At 37.6% G+C, this 18902-nt stretch overlaps 1 protein-coding gene across 1 annotated transcript in view; it reads left to right on the top strand.

The window, feature by feature from the left end:
- Positions 1-18902, top strand: part of METTL15 (methyltransferase 15, mitochondrial 12S rRNA N4-cytidine) — a 97107-nt gene that overhangs the window by 38768 nt on the left and 39437 nt on the right. The window contains exon 2 of the mRNA XM_075712396.1: positions 260-396. Coding sequence (XP_075568511.1) covers positions 260-396 — 137 coding nt within the window. The remainder of the gene's footprint in view (positions 1-259; positions 397-18902) is intronic.

The following is an 18902-nucleotide window of genomic DNA, read 5'->3' on the forward strand; positions in this document are numbered from 1 at the left end:
GTATGAAGCTGCAGTTAGTTGTACTGAATGATTGTCCTTTTGTTTTGGAAGGATTGGTGGGAAGTCACAACCCCTAAAAGGATTGCTCTGACATGATTGCAGTTCTGCACAAAGTATTTCCAAAAAGGCGTTGTGACTGTATTGAATGGTATGTTTTCCTCCAGCATATGAGAGAGATTAGAAAAAGAAGCTTTAAATCAACAATTGGTTTATCACCTTTCTATTCTAAGGTAATGGTATTGTCTTTCTTACTCAACAGTGTTTCCTTGATATGACGTTTGGAGCCGGAGGCCATACCACAGCTCTGCTAGAGAAAGTCAACGACATTACAATATATGCTCTAGACAGGGACCCCACAGCTTATAAAATAGCTCAGCAGCTTTCAGAATCGTACCCGTAAGTTGTCTTCTCCTGTCTTAAATATGGTCAAGATAAGGTTGATACTGTGGTATTATATACACAATTTAACTATATATTAAAACTATAAAAATATATTTTTAATGGCTTATTGTAGAATAGCATTATATGCTGTACATACCCCATTAAATAGGAGATACAATTCAATTTATGACTAATTGCATGCATGTTCGTCTGAGGTTTTTGGAGTTAAATGCATATTCTGTACTCTGTTAATTTTGAGTATGCATCAAGTAGCCAATTTTATATTTACAAATTGATTTTAAAAAGATTTGTGTGCTCTGCTTGCTTTGAGATGATTATGGTGGCAGAGTTGTACAAAAACATACACTTTGTGGCAAATACTTTACCAAAAAAGGATGGAATAATATCCTTTAAATAATGAGGTAATTTAAGTATGGCTTATGAATATTTTGGTTTTTAAAAAACAAAAAATAATTGTATTTCAGTATTAGGTTTGCTAAATATTTTGCCACTGGCTTCAGAAACTACTAAACAATTTAATAAGCTACTATTTCTGTGTAAAGCTCATGCTTCAATTGTCTTTTAAAATAGTGCTGAATCCTAAATGAACAATTGGTAAATGCAAATTTTTAGGGTTTCTTAGTTATACTAAGTTCTCGTTCCTTTATTTTATTCAAGAAACAGCCCAGTCAGAGCAAGAGTACATTCATGCAAAAGTATGCAATATGTAGAGTTGACTATGAGCTTTTCAGAAAGGGCTATTGTTTCAGTTCGACCAAGAAGTAAAAATATGTAGATACAAAATTAAATAATGTGAAATAATACTTAGGAAATTTAGGGAAAGTAGGAAGGAGAGGACACTACTGTTATGTTGAAAACATCAGAGTATTTATTTCAAAAGAACTTTTACCTGAGGAAAAGCAAATCTTTGCAATAAGAAGAAAAATGGAAGAGGCGGATAAAGAAACACCTGGTTGTTCAGTCATGTTTCCCCACATAAAAACAAGTTCTAAGACAGCAGTAGTATTCAAGCAATGTGAAGGTATTCCTCACCTTTTCTAACAAAAGGCTGAACTGTGCATTCCTCTCCAAGTGCTGTTGTCAGAGGCCCAGTGGGGAAAAATGCAAGCATGTGACAAGAAAGCTTAGCTTCGTTTCTAGTTGTCCTACTCTGTAAGATCACTTAAATATATTTCTCTAAATTTCTGAGTTCTTTGCAGGCTGAAGTTACATGCAGTGTATACTTACAAATTTGTGGAATTCCTCTCTCAACTGTTATTTCTCCAGAGAATGCTCTTTTTGACAGAATGGTGTGGATAACATTGGCAAGGAAAGTTCATTTTCTTTTAAACTAAGCCTGCAAACTCCACCAGATGTCATTGGAGTTGTAAAGTCTTCTGTTCTTTGTGTCATAGGAAAAAATATTTGTAGTCCAAATTAAAGCTAATCTTATAGGTAATAAAAGTTTTCAGAAACATTCACCCAAGACAATGATTCAATATATATTTATTTGTAAAGTATCCTATGCAAACCTGAGTGTGAAAGAAGTTTATTTTCCAGGTAGATGAAGAGATTTTACAAGTTTTGGATGTTGTTCTGCCAATGATTGACTTTATTAATTCTCTGTTTGCTTATGTTTGTGAAAGGATGAGCTTTAATCGATATGGTAGTACAGTTGATGTAACTCACTATGGCTTTACAAACAAAGGAGTCTCCTAGTTCCTATTTTTGTTTGTAAAATCATATAAACTTGGTTAATTGGACTCCAGCCATAGTATTGCCCACCTTTACAGATGCAAGTTGTCATTAGAATGAAGTGGATTCTTAACTAATACAGTGTTAAGTTGTTAGAACAAAGTCTTAATTGCTGACAGATGACTGCATGTCACTTGAATATATATTGTAAGATACAAAGCAGTATTCTTACTTGTTTTGGTGTTTTCCCGCATCTCCCATCTTTCCTACTGGAAAGAACAGGTAGGTCCTTTTTCAAAAGGTAAATATATCTTTTTTTTTTTTTTTGTAATAGTTTATGTTGAAAATTAAGGTAAAAGAATGTTCATATATGGTATATGTGCTCATTATTAATCTGCTTTCCATGGGAAGTCAGGTGCATAAAGAATTTTTAAATTAAAAGGGGGAAGGAGGAGATATAAGTATATAATTTATAAATAATGGGTAAAGCTAGGGGTTGCTTACAAGTCAGTTGTAAGTATAAAGGATTTACTTATGAGATATGGAGCTTTCATAAACAGAATTTTTTCTTCCAGTATTCATTAAGAGATGGTTGATCTACTATTATGGGGTTTTATTGTCCATTTTCTGCACTGTGTTAGAAAGAAATCTTACATCTTAATTTTATCAGTTTAATTCAAATCTGTGTTGGCATCAAAAGCTCAGGGAATTCATCCAGTTGACATCTTTATCTGGTCAGGTCTACTGTCAGGTAAAATAGTTCCCTGGCTGACCAGGGAGCCAGAGAAATAGTTGTGCTATCTTAAAAACAGCAATGGCAGCATGCAGTTATAAGCTGAGACAAATGTAGGACTGTCCCTTCTGTAAGAAGCGCAGCCGTAGATGTAACTGACTGAAGAACTGCAGCACAGAAGTATAAACTTCTCCATTGTTTTTCTGTTCTAGGGGGTTTTTACCTCTTCTGTTTAACATTGCTGGTTTGGGAGAGGTTATTTGACTTGCTGAAGTGCTTCACTTTCTTTGGAGGTGATGGCACAGGGCTGGGAAAAAGGCTGTTGTGCAACAGTAACCAGTAAAATCCGATTCCCGCTATGTCTGAAATTGTGAATGCAATGGGCAAACTGAAAGTCATACATCAGTTGAATTTTCTGTTGCCATTTTGTGTCTACTTGAAACAGACTATTGTACCTGTTTACTTGTTTAATTGGGGATGTTAATAAATTCCAGCATATCAACTACATGACGGATCTCGAGTCTTGCAGTAGTATTTGCAGTAGTCCATACTACCATAAAAAACTTAAATTCTAAATATTCATTGTTAATTGCTATTGCTTATTCTGGTTAGATAACATTAATGATCTTAGTAAAATCATGTTGTTCTAGCTGTTACTATGAGGCTTCACTTTTTAAGCATCCTATATCTTAAGTCACAGAGTTGCAAGATTATTAAAGCTCAAGTTGCAGAAATACACCCAAAGATATGGTTGGAAGAGGAGATAACTATGGCTAAATTAGGGCATTTTTCTATATTCAGAACTAACAAATGAAGTCCTCGTACTTAGCTGAAAGACAGCTGGAGTAATAAGTCACTGAATGAGAACACTGAAGAAAGATACATTTGATGTTTGTGTTTTAAATGTCTCTGCTTCTTGGTAGTGACCTTGTCAGAACTAAAATCTGAAGAGGGTAGAGTTCCAACTGCAATTCTCGCATTCATTTTGCCTCTCTGTTTATTATTTTTATTTATTAAAATACATACTGTTGCTTTAATAAGGAGAAAATGGGTCAGGGCCTGTTAGATATGCAGTGTGTGGGTGGGAATCCTTTGACGTGCTTTCTGGGGAAGCCTCTAACTTGGGAATTGCTGCTGAGAATCCAGGAGAACAAGATAAAATTCAGTCAGTAGCAATATATATTACAAGTAAACCCTTTCACGCCCACTGAAAGGGAGAGGTTAGAGAGGTGGCTGAAATCTGGCAATTAACCACTATCATTGCAAACTTTTAAGTATGAGAAACCTACGCAAAGCCTACGCAGAGGAGACGATATTCCTTTGTGTTGGGTTTGCATGGCAAGGTTTTGGGAGCAGGGGGGTACAGGGGTGGCTTCTGTGAGGAGCTGCTGGCAGCTTCCCCCGTGTCCCACAGAGCCAGTGCCAGCCGGCTCCAAGATGGACCCGGCGCTGGCCAAGGCCGAGCCCAGCAGCGACGGTGGCAGCGCCTCTGGGCTAGCAGATCGAAGAAGGGGAAAAAGAAACAAGCAGGGCCCCAAAGTGCAGCCGGAGAGAGGAGTGAGAAGATGCGAGAGGAAGGGCTCTGCAGCCGCCCAGGTCCGTGCGGGAGGAGGGCAGGAGGGGCTCCAGGCACGGAGCAGAGATTCCCCTGCAGCCCCTGGTGCAGCCCCTGCTGAGGCAGCTGTGCCCCTGCAGCCATGCAGGCCCCCGGGGGAGCAGAGATCCCCCTGCCCCCGGGGAGGAGCCCACGCCGGAGCAGGGGGATGTGCCCCAAGGAGGCTGGGAGCCCGGGGGAAGCCCGCGCTGGAGCAGGCTCCTGGCAGGGCCTGTGGAGCCGTGGGGAGAGAGGAGCCCAGGCTGGAGCAGGTTTGCTGGCAGGAGCTGTGACCCCGCGGGGGACCCACGCTGGAGCAGGCTGCTCCTGAAGGGCTGCACCCCGTGGAGGGGACCCACGCTGGAGCAGTTGGGGAAGAGCTGCAGCCCGTGGGAAGGAGCCACGCTGGAGCAGTGCCTGGAGGACTGTCTGCCGTGGGAGGGACCCCACGCTGGAGCAGGGGCAGAGGGTGAGGAGTCCTGCCCTGAGGAGGAAGGAGCGGCAGAGACAGCGTGGGATGAGCTGACCCCGACCCCCATGCCCCGTCCCCCTGCGCTGCTCGGGGGAGCAGGGGGAGAAAATCGGGAGTGAAGTTGAGCCCGGGAAGAAGGGAGGGGTGGGGGGAAGGTGTTTCAAGATTTGGGTTTATTTCTCATTACCTTACTCTGATTTGATTGGCAGTAAATCAAACTAATTTCCCCAAGTCGAGTCTGTTTTGCCCGCGATGGTAATTGGTGAGTGACCTCTCCCTGTCGTTACGCCAACCCACCGGCCTTTTGTTCTATTTTCTCTCCCCTGTCCAGTTGAGGAGGGAAGTGATAGAGCGGCTTTGGTGGGCACCTGGCGTCCAGCAAAAGTCAACCCATCACATCCTTGCAATTCTCTGAGCAGAATAATAAATAATTGCCCCAAAAGTAGGGATAAATGTTATAAAATTCCTCATACATTTGAACTACCACTTCACTGTATATCTAAAGTAATTTTGAGGTGATGGTGCTTGTGGGTTTTGCTCTCAGGGTTACACTAAGTTTACAGAAAAAGTAGGATAGAACCATCAGCTGTGCGTTGTATGTTCTGGGGAAAATACAATGTATTTTACTCAGTTCTAGGGAAAATGGAACTTTTTTTTCAGGTGCAATAAGCTTTTAAGTGCTTCTGAATTGTAGCTGGGTGCATAATATATTGATGCTTTTGTTGCTCTATGTTATTTATATAGGCTACTATTTAATTTTTGACTGTAGTGCACAAGGGATACAATTAACAGTGTGCAATCAAAGCATATTCATTATAATGATGCCTTGACTTTATATAAGCAAGAAAATTAGTTACCTATAGCTTTATTTCTTTCTAAAGAATTCTCCATGTATGTCAACACCTGGCTGCCTCTCAAATGCCAGCAACATAGATAAATGAGTTGCCTTAAATATGGAAAAATGCAGTTGAGAGCACTAAAAAGACCTTTAAATGCCATTATATTAAAATAGTGCTCTTCTGTGATTTGTTTTGTTCCCCAAAAGGTTTATTTGGATAACAAACCCAAATGCATTTCCTTATAACAACATGAGGAATAAAAATTCTTTCTCTCCTTGAAGTTCCAGCTATGCAGGTTTCGGAATGGCTAGAAACCTTTGCCTGCTTTCATATTTACGATGTGTTCCTTCAATACATTGAGTTCCTGGTTCAAATTTGGGCCCAATTCAAAGTTACCCTGACATGCAAAACACATGCAACAGTCTACTTCTAACAGTTGTTTTTCTTCCCTTTTTACTCTTTACAGTGTTTTATAACTTGGCCCTTTAGTGCTTTAGCGCTTTCTTAAAACCTTGTCAGTTTGAGTGTCAGTCTTCTCTGATGTAGCATAATTATAGATGTTTCACTACCAACATCACTTGAAACTGCAATAAAATCTTTTGCGTGTGTGCTTCTTAATTTTCCTTTCTTCACAGACATGATGGTTGTGTTTTAATTCGATGTATGGGCTGCAAAATATTTACCATATACAGACAGTCTAATAATTTCAGGTTCAGAAGGTGCTTCTGTTACGTAAGTGTTGCTGGGACCGATAAACTCCTCAGTGGTCCTACAAGAACTCAATATAAAGTTAAGTGTCACAAACCCTGTATCCAAAACTGGCCAGTGACATTGGGCTGTACCATGGCAAAAGTGAAACTAAACTGGTAGAAGCAGCCAGAATCATGTAATCCCACTTTTTAAAAAGAAGTGCTAATTTTCCCTCTTCCTGTAAATACTCCCTAAATTCAAGTAAAGGAGGAAAACAGGTTGCCTGATTGAAAGGAAAATTTCTTGGCAGAGGAAGGAAGTCCTGTTCCTTGTAAGCTTTACAAAGACAATCCCTCTTCATTTTGAGGTACGCAATACCCAGTAGCAAATGATACTGAAAAACAGAGGTGGGGAACTCTTTTCCTGGCAGTTCTGGTATAAAAAAAAAAATCAACTCATGAAAAAAATTTTTACAACTGTTTCCATAAAAAGCACATCGTACAATGTTCAGTCTTTTTTTTAAAATGTTCTTCACAATGTACGTGAGTGCTTCTGTATTTTACGCTCAGCATCGAGTTCTTATATAACTGATGATGTTAACTACCTGAACAAAATGTTACTGGATTGTTTTCTTAAGTTACGTTAACATTTCTGTGGTTATACTCTGAATTGTTATTGCAGTCATATACTTACGGTTACCAATAATACATCTCTGCCAAGGAATTCTGAAAGACAAGTTTATTGTTTTTGTTAGGGATTTTTAGATCAGGGAGCTGAAATGGAGTAACTAACATGCAGTGCTATGCCAAGACCAGTTCATTAATATTTTTTGGGTATTTCCTGGCTAAATCAAGAGATAATGGGAACAAATACTGATGCCTCTTCATCCAGACCATATTCTTAATTAGTCTTTTAGCAGAATAATTTGTTGTTTGCTATGAATATAAATAGTTTGTAAAACTTCTAACAATTTATATCTGTATTTCTATACTAAAACCAATTTATATTGCATGTACTTATACACTGAGCAACTGCAGTTGCCTGCGTGCCCACACCACTGTCCCCAGAATTACCATCAACTCCTGTTATGTATGTTAATTGAGACAACAGCAAAAAGATGGGAAAACCAAATTGTAGTGTACAAATGCATAGTAGAAACCAAATACTTTATAATTTAAAAATATGGGTTAATATATTTACTTCTGAGAAAATCTGTTACATGTGATTTTGTAGAGAGCAAGTGCAACATGGAGTATATATGGGCTCTTTATCGCACTGTGCAGCACGGACAGTTAAGAGGCAGGGTTGGTTAATCGTCAGCCGCAGTAGTCCAGTTACATATTGCTGACTGGCTCGGAAAAAAGTTCATATGAGAAACTCCTATAACTAAGAAACAAAAATTTTCTTCTAATTAATAAGCTATTTTTACAATATAATCATAGAGATCAGTAATGACTAATGGTTTAAACCAGGAAGGTTTCTTTTTTCATGGGGGGAAAAAAAGCGTAGGGGGAAGCAAGTCTGTATGTTATCTGAAGTAAGGGAAAATTGTTTCTAGAATAAGCAAGTTGTCCAGCAGGCTGTGCTAAGCATACCTTTGATGCAGTGGTGTTTTACTGTGGCTCTTCAGTCAGATTCAGCTTCCAGCATGTATTGTTTTTCTCGGAGGGAGATGTGAAAAAGCTCATACACCACACCCTATGGAGCGGGCGTGTGTGTGAAAGCGTGAGTTGCCGCTGCATCCATATATATGGGAAAGGCTGAATGGGGTCCTAAACTGAGAATTTTTCTCACTGCTAATATTGCCCATGCAGTCAGTCTTCAAACTGGTATTTAGTTCCAATGGTGGGGGTTGTTAACTATTGTATGCATGGGAAGCCAGAAAACAGCCCTTACTTGCATTATGTAGTAAGGGCGGGAAAGATTGCACTTTACAGTGACTGAAGCAGGTTAATATGTGTGTTTGGAAGGCTGGAGCAGAGTTTTTTATGCTCAAGGTATAGTATGTTAAGGATTGATGAATGTGGTATCAACATTTCATATCTTTCCATCACAGAATTCTTTTAGCACTGTGTCGTACCAGAATTTTAATACTGAATGACAAGGAAAAGCTATCTGCTGCATTTAAACACTATGAATTTATTGAAATCACTTCAGAACTCTAATTTTTTCTGCCTCTGTTGTAACCAAATACTGTCCTGACCTGACTCTCGCTTAACTTGTGAGATCTGTGTAGCTCATGCATTGAGGTGGGATGGCTACAGGCCATTTCCAACATTAGTAGCTGAGTTTAGATTTCATATACTGGTTACATAAAAGTCCTTATTTGCACTGTTTACCTCTTAAAGGAGTAAGGTATCTTTTAAGAACATATCTATGTCCAAATACTGCCTCTATAAGTACAGTGGCACTAGTTTCATGGCATGTGGTTATGTTGATGTTTCCACTAAAGCTTTTATTTAGCCATAGAAACATTTGGAGAATGATTAAATACTAATCAGTCTATCAAGATGCAATCTATTTACAAGGTTATATTAATCTTTTTAATGTTATATATATTTATTTCTTTTATTTTGTCAAAATTATCTGATAGTTATATTAATTACTAAAATTATTGTCAATGTCATGGCATAAATTTGGGGTTTTGTCTTTGTTTTCGTACATAACATCTCATGTACCAGTGCTAGATTTAATGTAATTTCCAGTCAAATGAGTCAGGACAGCCCTTTTACATGTTACTGGTTTATGAAAACAAATTGCTGCTATTTTGATCTGAGTAGTCTTGAGAGAAACTGCATCGTCATATTATTTTAGTAGGAAAATCTGAGAAGAGACGTTGGCTAATTTGAAGCTCTGAAGGAAGGTTTGCAAGCATTAGGTTTAAAACAACTGTTTTATTTCCATGATTTTCCTGTTACAGTTATTAGGTCATTTTACATTTCAATATTAAGTAAAAATTAGAGTTTTGTGAATAATTGGTATTTATCAATTTGGATGGTGGTTTTCGTTTAGGCGTTTTCTCCCACAGTATCAAAATCATTCTCATTGGAAGGGGTCATCGGATGTCATCTAGTCCAGCCTCATGCTTCAGGCAGGTTCAGCAGGAACAATTTTAGACTGTAGATTGTAACCTGATGTGAGTGTTTGGCCTTGAATTTTTCTAAGGCACAACAGAACTCTAAAATGCATTCGCTTTCTGATCTTACTGTGCTCTAGTGCTGTAGCATTAAATGACCAGCTGGATTAGCTCAGTTGGTTAGAACACGGTGCTAATAATGCCAAGTTCACAGCTTCAATGCCTGCTCACTGCAGGGGGGTTGGGCTCGATGATCTCTCAAGGTCCCTTCCAACCCAAAGCATTCTGTGATTCTAAATGGTAAATTTGTGCAGCGCCATTCTCTAGCAGGCAGTAGTGAGTATCCGAAGGTGGCCCCTGGAGTCATATCCCATGTGATAGTCTTTCATATTGGTTTATATTGTTTACAGAATTTAAGTTAACATTGAGAGATGCATCACATGGTCATCTTTCTGTTGAGTGGATCCTCATCCAAAGCATACAGGAAGTGATTCTGCTTTTGTGATTTATTCCTGCTTCCTGTTATTCCTTTTCACTCTCTCTGTTCTAGATACTGCTAGGTCAGGGCAGTCAGTATGATCATCTACACATGTATCTGAATCATCTTAGACATCTTTAGACAACAGAAGTATTGGACAAGCAGCTTAATTACTTTCCAGCCTGAGAAACTACAGATTTTAGACCACAGATAGTGATCAAGAAATGAAGAAACATTCTGTTGAATGTCAGTTTTCTTACGTCACAGTTTTTCATCGGTGTTTCTAGGAATACTATAAAATGCTAACTGTTCTTACAGAATGAGAGGACCTTTATTTCTTAAGTTGATGAAGAGGGATAAGAAGCTTCTGAAATAATTTAAAACAAACAAAAAACCCCTCTAGGTATTGGTTAAAGATGTGGAGTTGAATGTGGGTGGCTTTGAATTTCTTTTCAGTACAAATGTCCAGATCCTTAATTTATTTTTGAAGACATTGTATATACCTGCTAGCTCAACTTCCTGTGGAATCCAGTGTGAAGTGTTACTTTAACCAGCAGTGGTTTCAGACATGTCCATTATATTGGTTTTTTTTTAATTCATCTATACCAGTGTGCTATAAAAGTGCTCAGAGCATCTTTAAAGTTTAATGTTACAGCTCTTGCACGCAGAGTGTTTCTGAGGACAGTTCTGTGAAGCTTAATTTGGGTGGTAGGTTTTTTCTAAAAGGAACAAATGTCCTTATTTTTTAAAATAAATAATTATGATGCTGAAATAATCTTTGAACTTACCTGATCCATAAAGGAGGCATTGATTTTTCCTTTCAGCCAGTTTTCCATCATCTTGGTTTTGACGAGAAAGTTTCTTATAGGTATTTACATGATGTAGGTACTTTTACATTACTTCTGTAACCATTTCATTACTAAAATACATGTAAAACATTTTCTGTTTGAACTTAAATTCTAATTAAAAACATTTTAAAATGTATGTGTCAAAAAATAAAATACTTAGTAGTATCTTGTACAAACATTTAAAACATTTTTTTGGTAGCTGAACAGTTGAGTTCCATGTATATTTTCATTAGAATAGCAAATCAGTTTTGGTGTTTATAAATAATTAGCGTTTTGTAAAAGAAACTGATAGAGTACTCCTTTCAGTATTTTTTTTTATTTTTTCATAACAGCAATACTCAAGAATCTGCTTTTTTCAATGAGAGGGAGAAAGGGAAGAGAACATAGGTTCTAATCTGAATGTTTTTGCACCTGGTAGCTAGTTGTCTACAGATCTTTTTATCCTATTGAGAATCCTATTCTGTCTTCATATTTCTCAGCAACAATTAGTATTTAGCTTGCTATTTGTCAAGAGCTGTATATTTAGCTTATTTTTGTTCACTTTCGCAATAGAAAGCTTGGAGGCAGTCTGCACAAAACAAGAGGACATAAACTGTATTGAAATACTCCTCCTTGTATCGGACAATAAAGGCAAAAGTATATTTCATCAGTACCTAGATTATAATTTGAGAGTAGATGATTCCAGCATTTTCATGTGAAGATGGAGATGATATAAATGTATGGACAAAAAGGTGCTTGTCACTTACTAAGAGAAGGTCAAGACTGATTAGTACTTAAGCTAAATGTGTCATTTACTAAGTAACTAAACCAAAAAAAAGCTGATAGTCTCTGATTCATAATTTTATATTTTCAAATTTGATAAAAAGGAAAACAGGTAACTAAATGAAAATATTTGTCAACATATTTTTGTATCACTATTGAGCTTCACACTTAGCTAAGTATGAAATAAATATATAGAGAAGTTATTTGGAGTTCAGATTATTTTTCTGATTGTCATACTTCAAATACTATTATTCTTAACTTAGATACATTATGTATATAAGTGCATAGACCATAAAAATGAATTACTTTGAGTTTGACTACGTAACTCTATTTTTTCTTGTCATAATAATAAACATCATTTGCATTTTAATTTGATTTTGGCCTTTGTGACTCAGCTGTGCCAAGTGTTGTGCAGAATATTCAAAGTATTGAAAGTAAAATCAGACAGTTAATTGCTGGCTTTGTATTTAGATGCCTGAAAAATACAGCAGCTTGGCTTGATCAAGCAGCAAAAATTTGGATGGAGAGATTTCAGAGAATATCTGTGTAAAACCCCAGTGGAGAAAACGTAACTTGCAATGGAAGTTGCCTGTGGCCTTGTCACCACTGAATGGTGCACATGTTTGAGACCAATACTGACTAGTAAGTGGCCTTAACTCTTGAAGCGCACAGAGTTATAAGAAATAATACAAATGTTGTGTCTCAACAGCAGAAACAATCTGTAATATTGCTATCATTTACTATGCTATCATTTACTATTCAGTCGTACATTGATCAAGAGAAGTTAGAGGCTGCTGAAACTTAAATTTTCAAGTATGAGTCAGGAAAACAGAACCAAATTCTTTCTGATAATGATATTCAGATTGGCCATTCATCTTCAAGGTGATCTGTGCCACCTGCTAGTCTGGGAAGGGAAAGAGGAGGGTGAGAAGCACTCCCTTCCCCCCAAGCCATTGCATCTTTATCTCTGGGAAAGGACCTTGGGGTTTTTTTTTTTTTTATTCCAATGATTACATGGGGACCTGAAAACCTGCACCTTTGCCCCTTGAAAGAAACTAAGAACCAATTCCTGTGAAACTGGGCAGCAGCTGTTAAAAAGCCAACTTTTCTGTTATGAGGGAAAGCTTAATCCACTTCTGCGTTGTCTCTTCCCACCCTTTCCAAAGACATGTGCTGCATGTTATTGTATTTTCGATCACTTTAAGGTAGTAGTTCATCCTCCTTCATCTCATTCATGACTACTAGCTGTTCCTAATGAACCGTGATTTGATGCAAAAGACAAGGCAAAAATCTCATTCAGAATGGGCTTTGATTCCTTGCAATATAGTCTAGGTTAAGGTGGAGCAACATTTGATTGTCCAGGTATGGAGTGGAAGAGCATGCTTACCCGAATTCAACCCTTCACACAGTCTGCCTTTGTCAAAAGTGGGATGTTAGCACTTGGTGAGCCCAATATTAAGATACGACCTTCTGGCATTTAGTAATGTTTAATCCAAGAACGAATAATATATGAAATTATGCTAGTACCTTCTCATCTTAAAAAAAAAAATATTGTGTTGCAACAGAATTTAATGTGCAGTTTGTTACTTTTCCAACTAGCAGGACCAAAAATGTGTGCCCATTTTGAATAATGAGTGCTGTCACTTTGTGAAACTTCATGCTGCAGGAAAGCTCACTTCACCTAGAGGGAATCTGGGGAGCATTGTGGATACTGGCTCCAGGAGTATAAAGGGCAACTTCTTAGTTGAAGCTAACAAAAAATGTTGTATATAACATGAACTTTTCTTCTTACTCATCTTGGAAACAATAACTCTCTCCATCTATTATATGTGTCAAACCCCAAAGTTAAGGAAAGACTGAGTATGAAGGTTAATGATAGTGTGGTATTCTTTATCATGGTAGTGAGGGGAACCCCGCAAATATGATTACTTTTACAGTATGTTTAACGTAGGGTTTTTGTAATGGTCTATGATTTGTGTAGTATGAATGATCTTATTTCTGCATGTTTGGAAAGCACACTGCCATGGAAAAAATTTAGATTTCTGAAAATAAAACATGTAATTAAAGTATCTTTCTCTTTTGCCTTCAAAATAACCTTTTTATCAACATTCAAATAGATTAACAACAGAGTATTAACTAAAATGGCTGGTAATAATGAGAAATTACATGACCAATCATGAAAATGTTGACCAGTCTTTGAGCTGTTTTTAATATTTCTTTACAGTAGAAAGTAGATGAGACTTCTCACATTGTTCTTGTGATAGAGAATTTCTGTATTGCTGTTCCCAGGTATTTGCTACAGGTTTGTGGGCAATTTAGCAGAATAAGCAGCAGGTATGGAAGATGTGTCGTGGTTTAGCCCCAGCCAGCAACTAAGCACCGTGCAGCTGCTCGCTCACTCCCCCTACCCCGATGGGATGGGGGAGAGAATTGGAGGAGTAAGAGTGAGAAACACTCCTGGGTTGAGATAAGAACAGTTTAATAATTGAAATAAAGTAAAACAGTAATGATAATAATAACAATATAATAATGATAATAACAATAATAATATCCAAAGCAAGTGATGCACAATGCAATTGCTCACCACCCGCCGACCGATACCCAGCCAGTTCCCGAGCAGCGATCGCCGCTCCCCGGCCAACCCCCCCCCAGTTCATATACTGAGCATGACGCCATATGGTATGGAATAGCCCTTTGGGCAGTTTGGATCAACTCTTCTGGCTGTGCCCCCTCCCACGTTCTTGTGCACCTGGCAGAGCATGGGAAGCTGAAAAGTCCTTGACTAGCATAAGCAGTACTTAGCAACAACTAAAACATCAGTGTGTTATCAGCATTCTTCTCATCCTAGATCCAAAACACAGCACTATGCCTGCTACTAGGAAGAAAATTAACTCTATCCCAGCCAAAACCAGGACAAGATGCTGGTATTCTTGGTCTCATCTGTTCCTTTTTTTTGCATGGTCCTGTACCTGATGGACAGGGCATCAAAGCTATGTCCAATGGAAACCTTGAATTCTGTTTCTTCTGACTGTTTTTCAGATAACAAATGGATTGAAAAAGCAGCTGCTGTAGGCTTTTGATATTAATTTGATGTCCTTTTTCAGAGCTGTTTGCTTGAGACACTAGTTTATTATAAATTCAGATATATTGCAGCAAGAAATATGAATAAAACAAAATTCTGCTCAATTCTAAAAACTTTTAAAAATTCTATACTACTTTTTCTGTGCAATGATTTAATGGCTCAGAGACCTTTATCTTACTAAGGCTAGAAACAAGAACTGAATCTCATTGTATAATCAGGTGAATTTCTTGTTTTCAAAGGGATGTGTTTCCATTTTTAATTCTCATAGTTAATAATATATTGAACATTGAGAAATAGAAGTGTGCAGAACTAAAAATGTCTTGTCCTCTCCTCTCTCTAACCATAACTACAGAAAGAAAAGTCAGTATTTGGGTGCCAGTCTGGGAACTTCTCAATGAGTCCATGCTGCAAGTTTATTAGAGATTAATATGTAATAAAATTACAGTTCACAAAAATGCATTTATCCCTTCATTCTATAGCCACATAGGTATTGTACACACTTTAATAATTGAACCTTACTTAAGTTTTCAACTCAAAATTACATTCCCCTGGCAGGTCTGACAGGTCTTTCCCTCTGGAAGGAAGCTCGTCTCTCCTGTTAGACTTCCAGATGCAAGTCACATTGATCCCTTGTACCAATAGCCTTCGAATCCAGCTTTTTGCCCATACATTCAGTTTGTGCCTGTCGTGTTGGCTACCGAGGTAATAGACAAAAATGAAAAGCTGTATTAAAATCAAATTAAATCTACTGTTTGCCTGTTATCCACAGAGCCAGTTACTTTGTCTTAGAAAGCAATTAGTTTGGTCAGGAGTGTTTTGCCTTCAATAAGTCTATGTTGGTTATTCTCATCTTGCTCTTCATGTGCTGGGGAATAGTTTCCATGAGGACTTACTGTATAATTTCCACAGTGATGAAGGTGAGGTCTGCCAGCCTGTAGTTTTCTGGACAATCCTTCCTGATGGTTTTTTGAAGCTATCATGGCACTGATCTTTTCCCAGTCATCAGGGACCAGATCACCACAATGTCTTAAAGCTGGCAGAGTGGTTTCATGATAACATCAGCCAGCTCTCTCGACACTTTCAGATATGTGTCATAGAATCATAGAATCGTTTAGGTTGGAAAAGACCTTTAAGATCATCCAGTCCAACCATTAACCTACACTACCAAGTCTACTCTAAACCAATCAAGGGTAGACTAGACTAAACCATCTGATCCCTTAGCCTTGTACATATCCAACCGCTGTATATGACCATCTTGCTTGGTCCTCCTGTGCTGTGGTGTTAGCACATTTCCCTCCTAGTCTTTGATGGTGGGCACTTGGAACAGATTTTGCCAGTAAATACTTAGGCAAAGGCTTTTACTACCTCAGCTTTTTCAGTGAAATTTATTACTAGGTCACCTGTGCCATTCTCCAGTCTTTGTGTCTTCGTGACATACCGCTTCCCAGTGTTAGCTCCGGGCAGATTTAGATGTTCCTAATTCCAGCCCAGTGTGATCCAGCTCGGGATTTCTGCTTTTGTACTCCCCACCAGCTTGTCCTACTTCTCTCTCTTGGCCCTCCTTTTTTTGGCATTGTCAGGATTTCCCTGTTTAGCCAAGCTGGCCTCTTGCTGTGGCTGCTTTTTTTTTGTTTGTTTGTTTGTTTTGTTTTTGTCCCCCTGAGGGGGATAGATTCCCTTGTGCTTTATGGAGATTGTTCGTGGGAATTGATGCATTGTCCTGAGTTCCTTTGTATGTCAGGAGAACCTCCCAAGGCCTCCTGCTTACCTGTTCCCTAAACAGACTGAGGTCTTTCCTGAATCCTGTGATTTCTAGTCTGCTACTTGTCTTCGTCACTACCATCAGGATCATCATCAGTTTCGTCTAAAGTCTTATACTGCAGAATGGCACTGTCTGGCCATTGATCTAGGATGTCAGTGTTAAAAAGTATTTTTAGACAGTTTTATTCCTTCCATGAAGAATAACCTGTTAAGGCACCATTCACTGTCATTCCTCCAAAACGTCTTTGAGGCTGTCTCAGGAGCTGAGACACCCGAAGTCAAATATTGGTGGAATTCTTGCTTCTGATGCCAAAAAGATTTTTATCAATTCCATATTTTTGTTAGTATGGGTATTGTATAGTTTACTACAAGTATTGCTCTTGGTGCTGTATGAAACCGGCACAGAACTTTCTTACTTCATAAACATACAGCCTTTGTCCAATTTTCATGCATTTCTACATTTGTTGTAGTCTTTTTTTTTTCTTACAGAAAAATTTACTGTAAGAGTACAGATTCCCAGAAAGCAGTTAAATGTGAGGATGCAGATCGTATCTTAGTAAATATGTGAAAGACCATTTCTGATAAATTTCATGAAGAGTTTAATTCCATTTTTCATTTATAAAATCAATGTAATTTGTAATACTCTTAGTACTGAAAAGTTTAAATTGCCTTTGACAAATATGAGTTGTAACTTATATTTTTGTCTTAAGCTATTGCAGAGGAGAAACACTATAACCTGCATAACACATCAATTACTAAATTGATCTCAAGATTAATTCAAGTCAACTGTGTCATTGACAAATTTGCTTCAGCTCAGCAGAGAGCATTATGCTTGTTAGAGGTGAAGCTGGACTCAGCTGAATTCTTCTATGGCTTTTAAAAATATCGGCTATATTGTGATCTTAAATGCTGGCAAATCCTCAGATCATTATGACTGACTTGAAGCTGTTTTGAATATGTCCATGTTTAAAAAAAAAACAAACACCACAAACCAAAACAAACCTATGCTGTAAATATTATGTAACTTTATAAGTTGAAAATTATTTTTTCAAACAGCAAATTCTGAGAGTGTTTTTCTTTGAGCTTTTTTTAAGGTTCCTGTGTAAAAGTAAAATTGCAAGTGAATGACAGCTTGGTACTTTTGTTTCTTTACCACCTATGATAAGATTTGGAGAAAAAGAATTGTGGTTCAAGGTTCAGTGCTTCTTAGTAAGCATTGCTGTATTGGGAAGCGAAGCCCCTCTCTAACGTAGCACGTGGTCTTGGAAGGTTTTCTGTGCAGGTTAGAGGGGACTGGATATTTACATTTTACTCTATTTTAGAATTACATGATTTAAAGAAAAAAGTGAAGTAGACCTTTATTGGTTTAGGTCATACTCAAAGTCAACAACATTCAGGATGAGGAAAGCAGTTCTTAAACTAGTGGGGTTTTCTCCATATTAATTTTTGGATTTAAAAAAAAAATCTTTTATAAGATATTTTGTTCATTCTTCCCTGCTGCAATGCTCAATCCAGTCACAACCTGTTATAGTTTTAACACATCTCTAAAACGCTTTAGTCAAACTCTTTGAATATTTTAAGCTTGAATGACAATTTCAATAGAGGTTTATATGAAAAAATGTGCACCCTTTAACTAGAACCAGAATGTTCTCAGTGTTTTGGCTTTCTGACGTCTTTCTGTCCCATAATCAACTTTAAGAGGTACTGCAGGTGGCTTGAAGGTAGAGTGAGTTAACGATTAATAAGGATTTACGCAGCTTTTTGCGTCACTTTTTATTTCCAAATCATTTGCTAACAAGTCACCTAAGGGCTTAAAATCGACCAGGACAATAAACAGCAGGAGCCTGTAGTGCAATTGATGCTGATGAACAAAGAAAATAAATTATAGAAGTCAAAATAAGTATTATTTTATTGGTTGTACTTGATAGTATAAAATTTTGTTTTATTGTAAGAAATACAAAGAACCAACTCAAATAATGATTTTTCTGTTGTAATTTCATGTAGAACCTAAACTTTCCTCTTTATATTTAATGCAGTGATTACTCAATTTATCAAGAACATTCACTCAGTGGATATCAGTCTTAATATATAATTTTTTAAGGTTTTTCTTTTTTCTTTTTCTGTTATTCATAAGTCTCTCTGGAGGTTGTCATTAGAGCAGGAAGGCATTATATCTTCAACTGTTGCAGGACTAGAAGAGCAACAAAACCAGCCATTTCCATGACCGTGTTGAAGGTTTCTGTCTAAGAGAGTATAGCTTCTTATGTTGTTCATATGTTCCTTTTAAACATCAAGATCATTACAAATGAGATTAAATCTTTTATAAACATTTAACTAATGATAGCTAATGCCTTCACATTCAACAAGGTTTTGACTCTATAGAAATGATGGGATGTATTTTAATTTTTTAAACTGCATCCCCCTCCAGGGTAGTTGATTGCATTCACTTATACACAGGCAATTCCTGGTTTTGTGAACAAAACTTTGACAG

The sequence above is a fragment of the Pelecanus crispus genome, chromosome 6 (genome assembly GCF_030463565.1).
Source record: "Pelecanus crispus isolate bPelCri1 chromosome 6, bPelCri1.pri, whole genome shotgun sequence".
Classification (NCBI taxonomy): domain Eukaryota; kingdom Metazoa; phylum Chordata; class Aves; order Pelecaniformes; family Pelecanidae; genus Pelecanus; species Pelecanus crispus.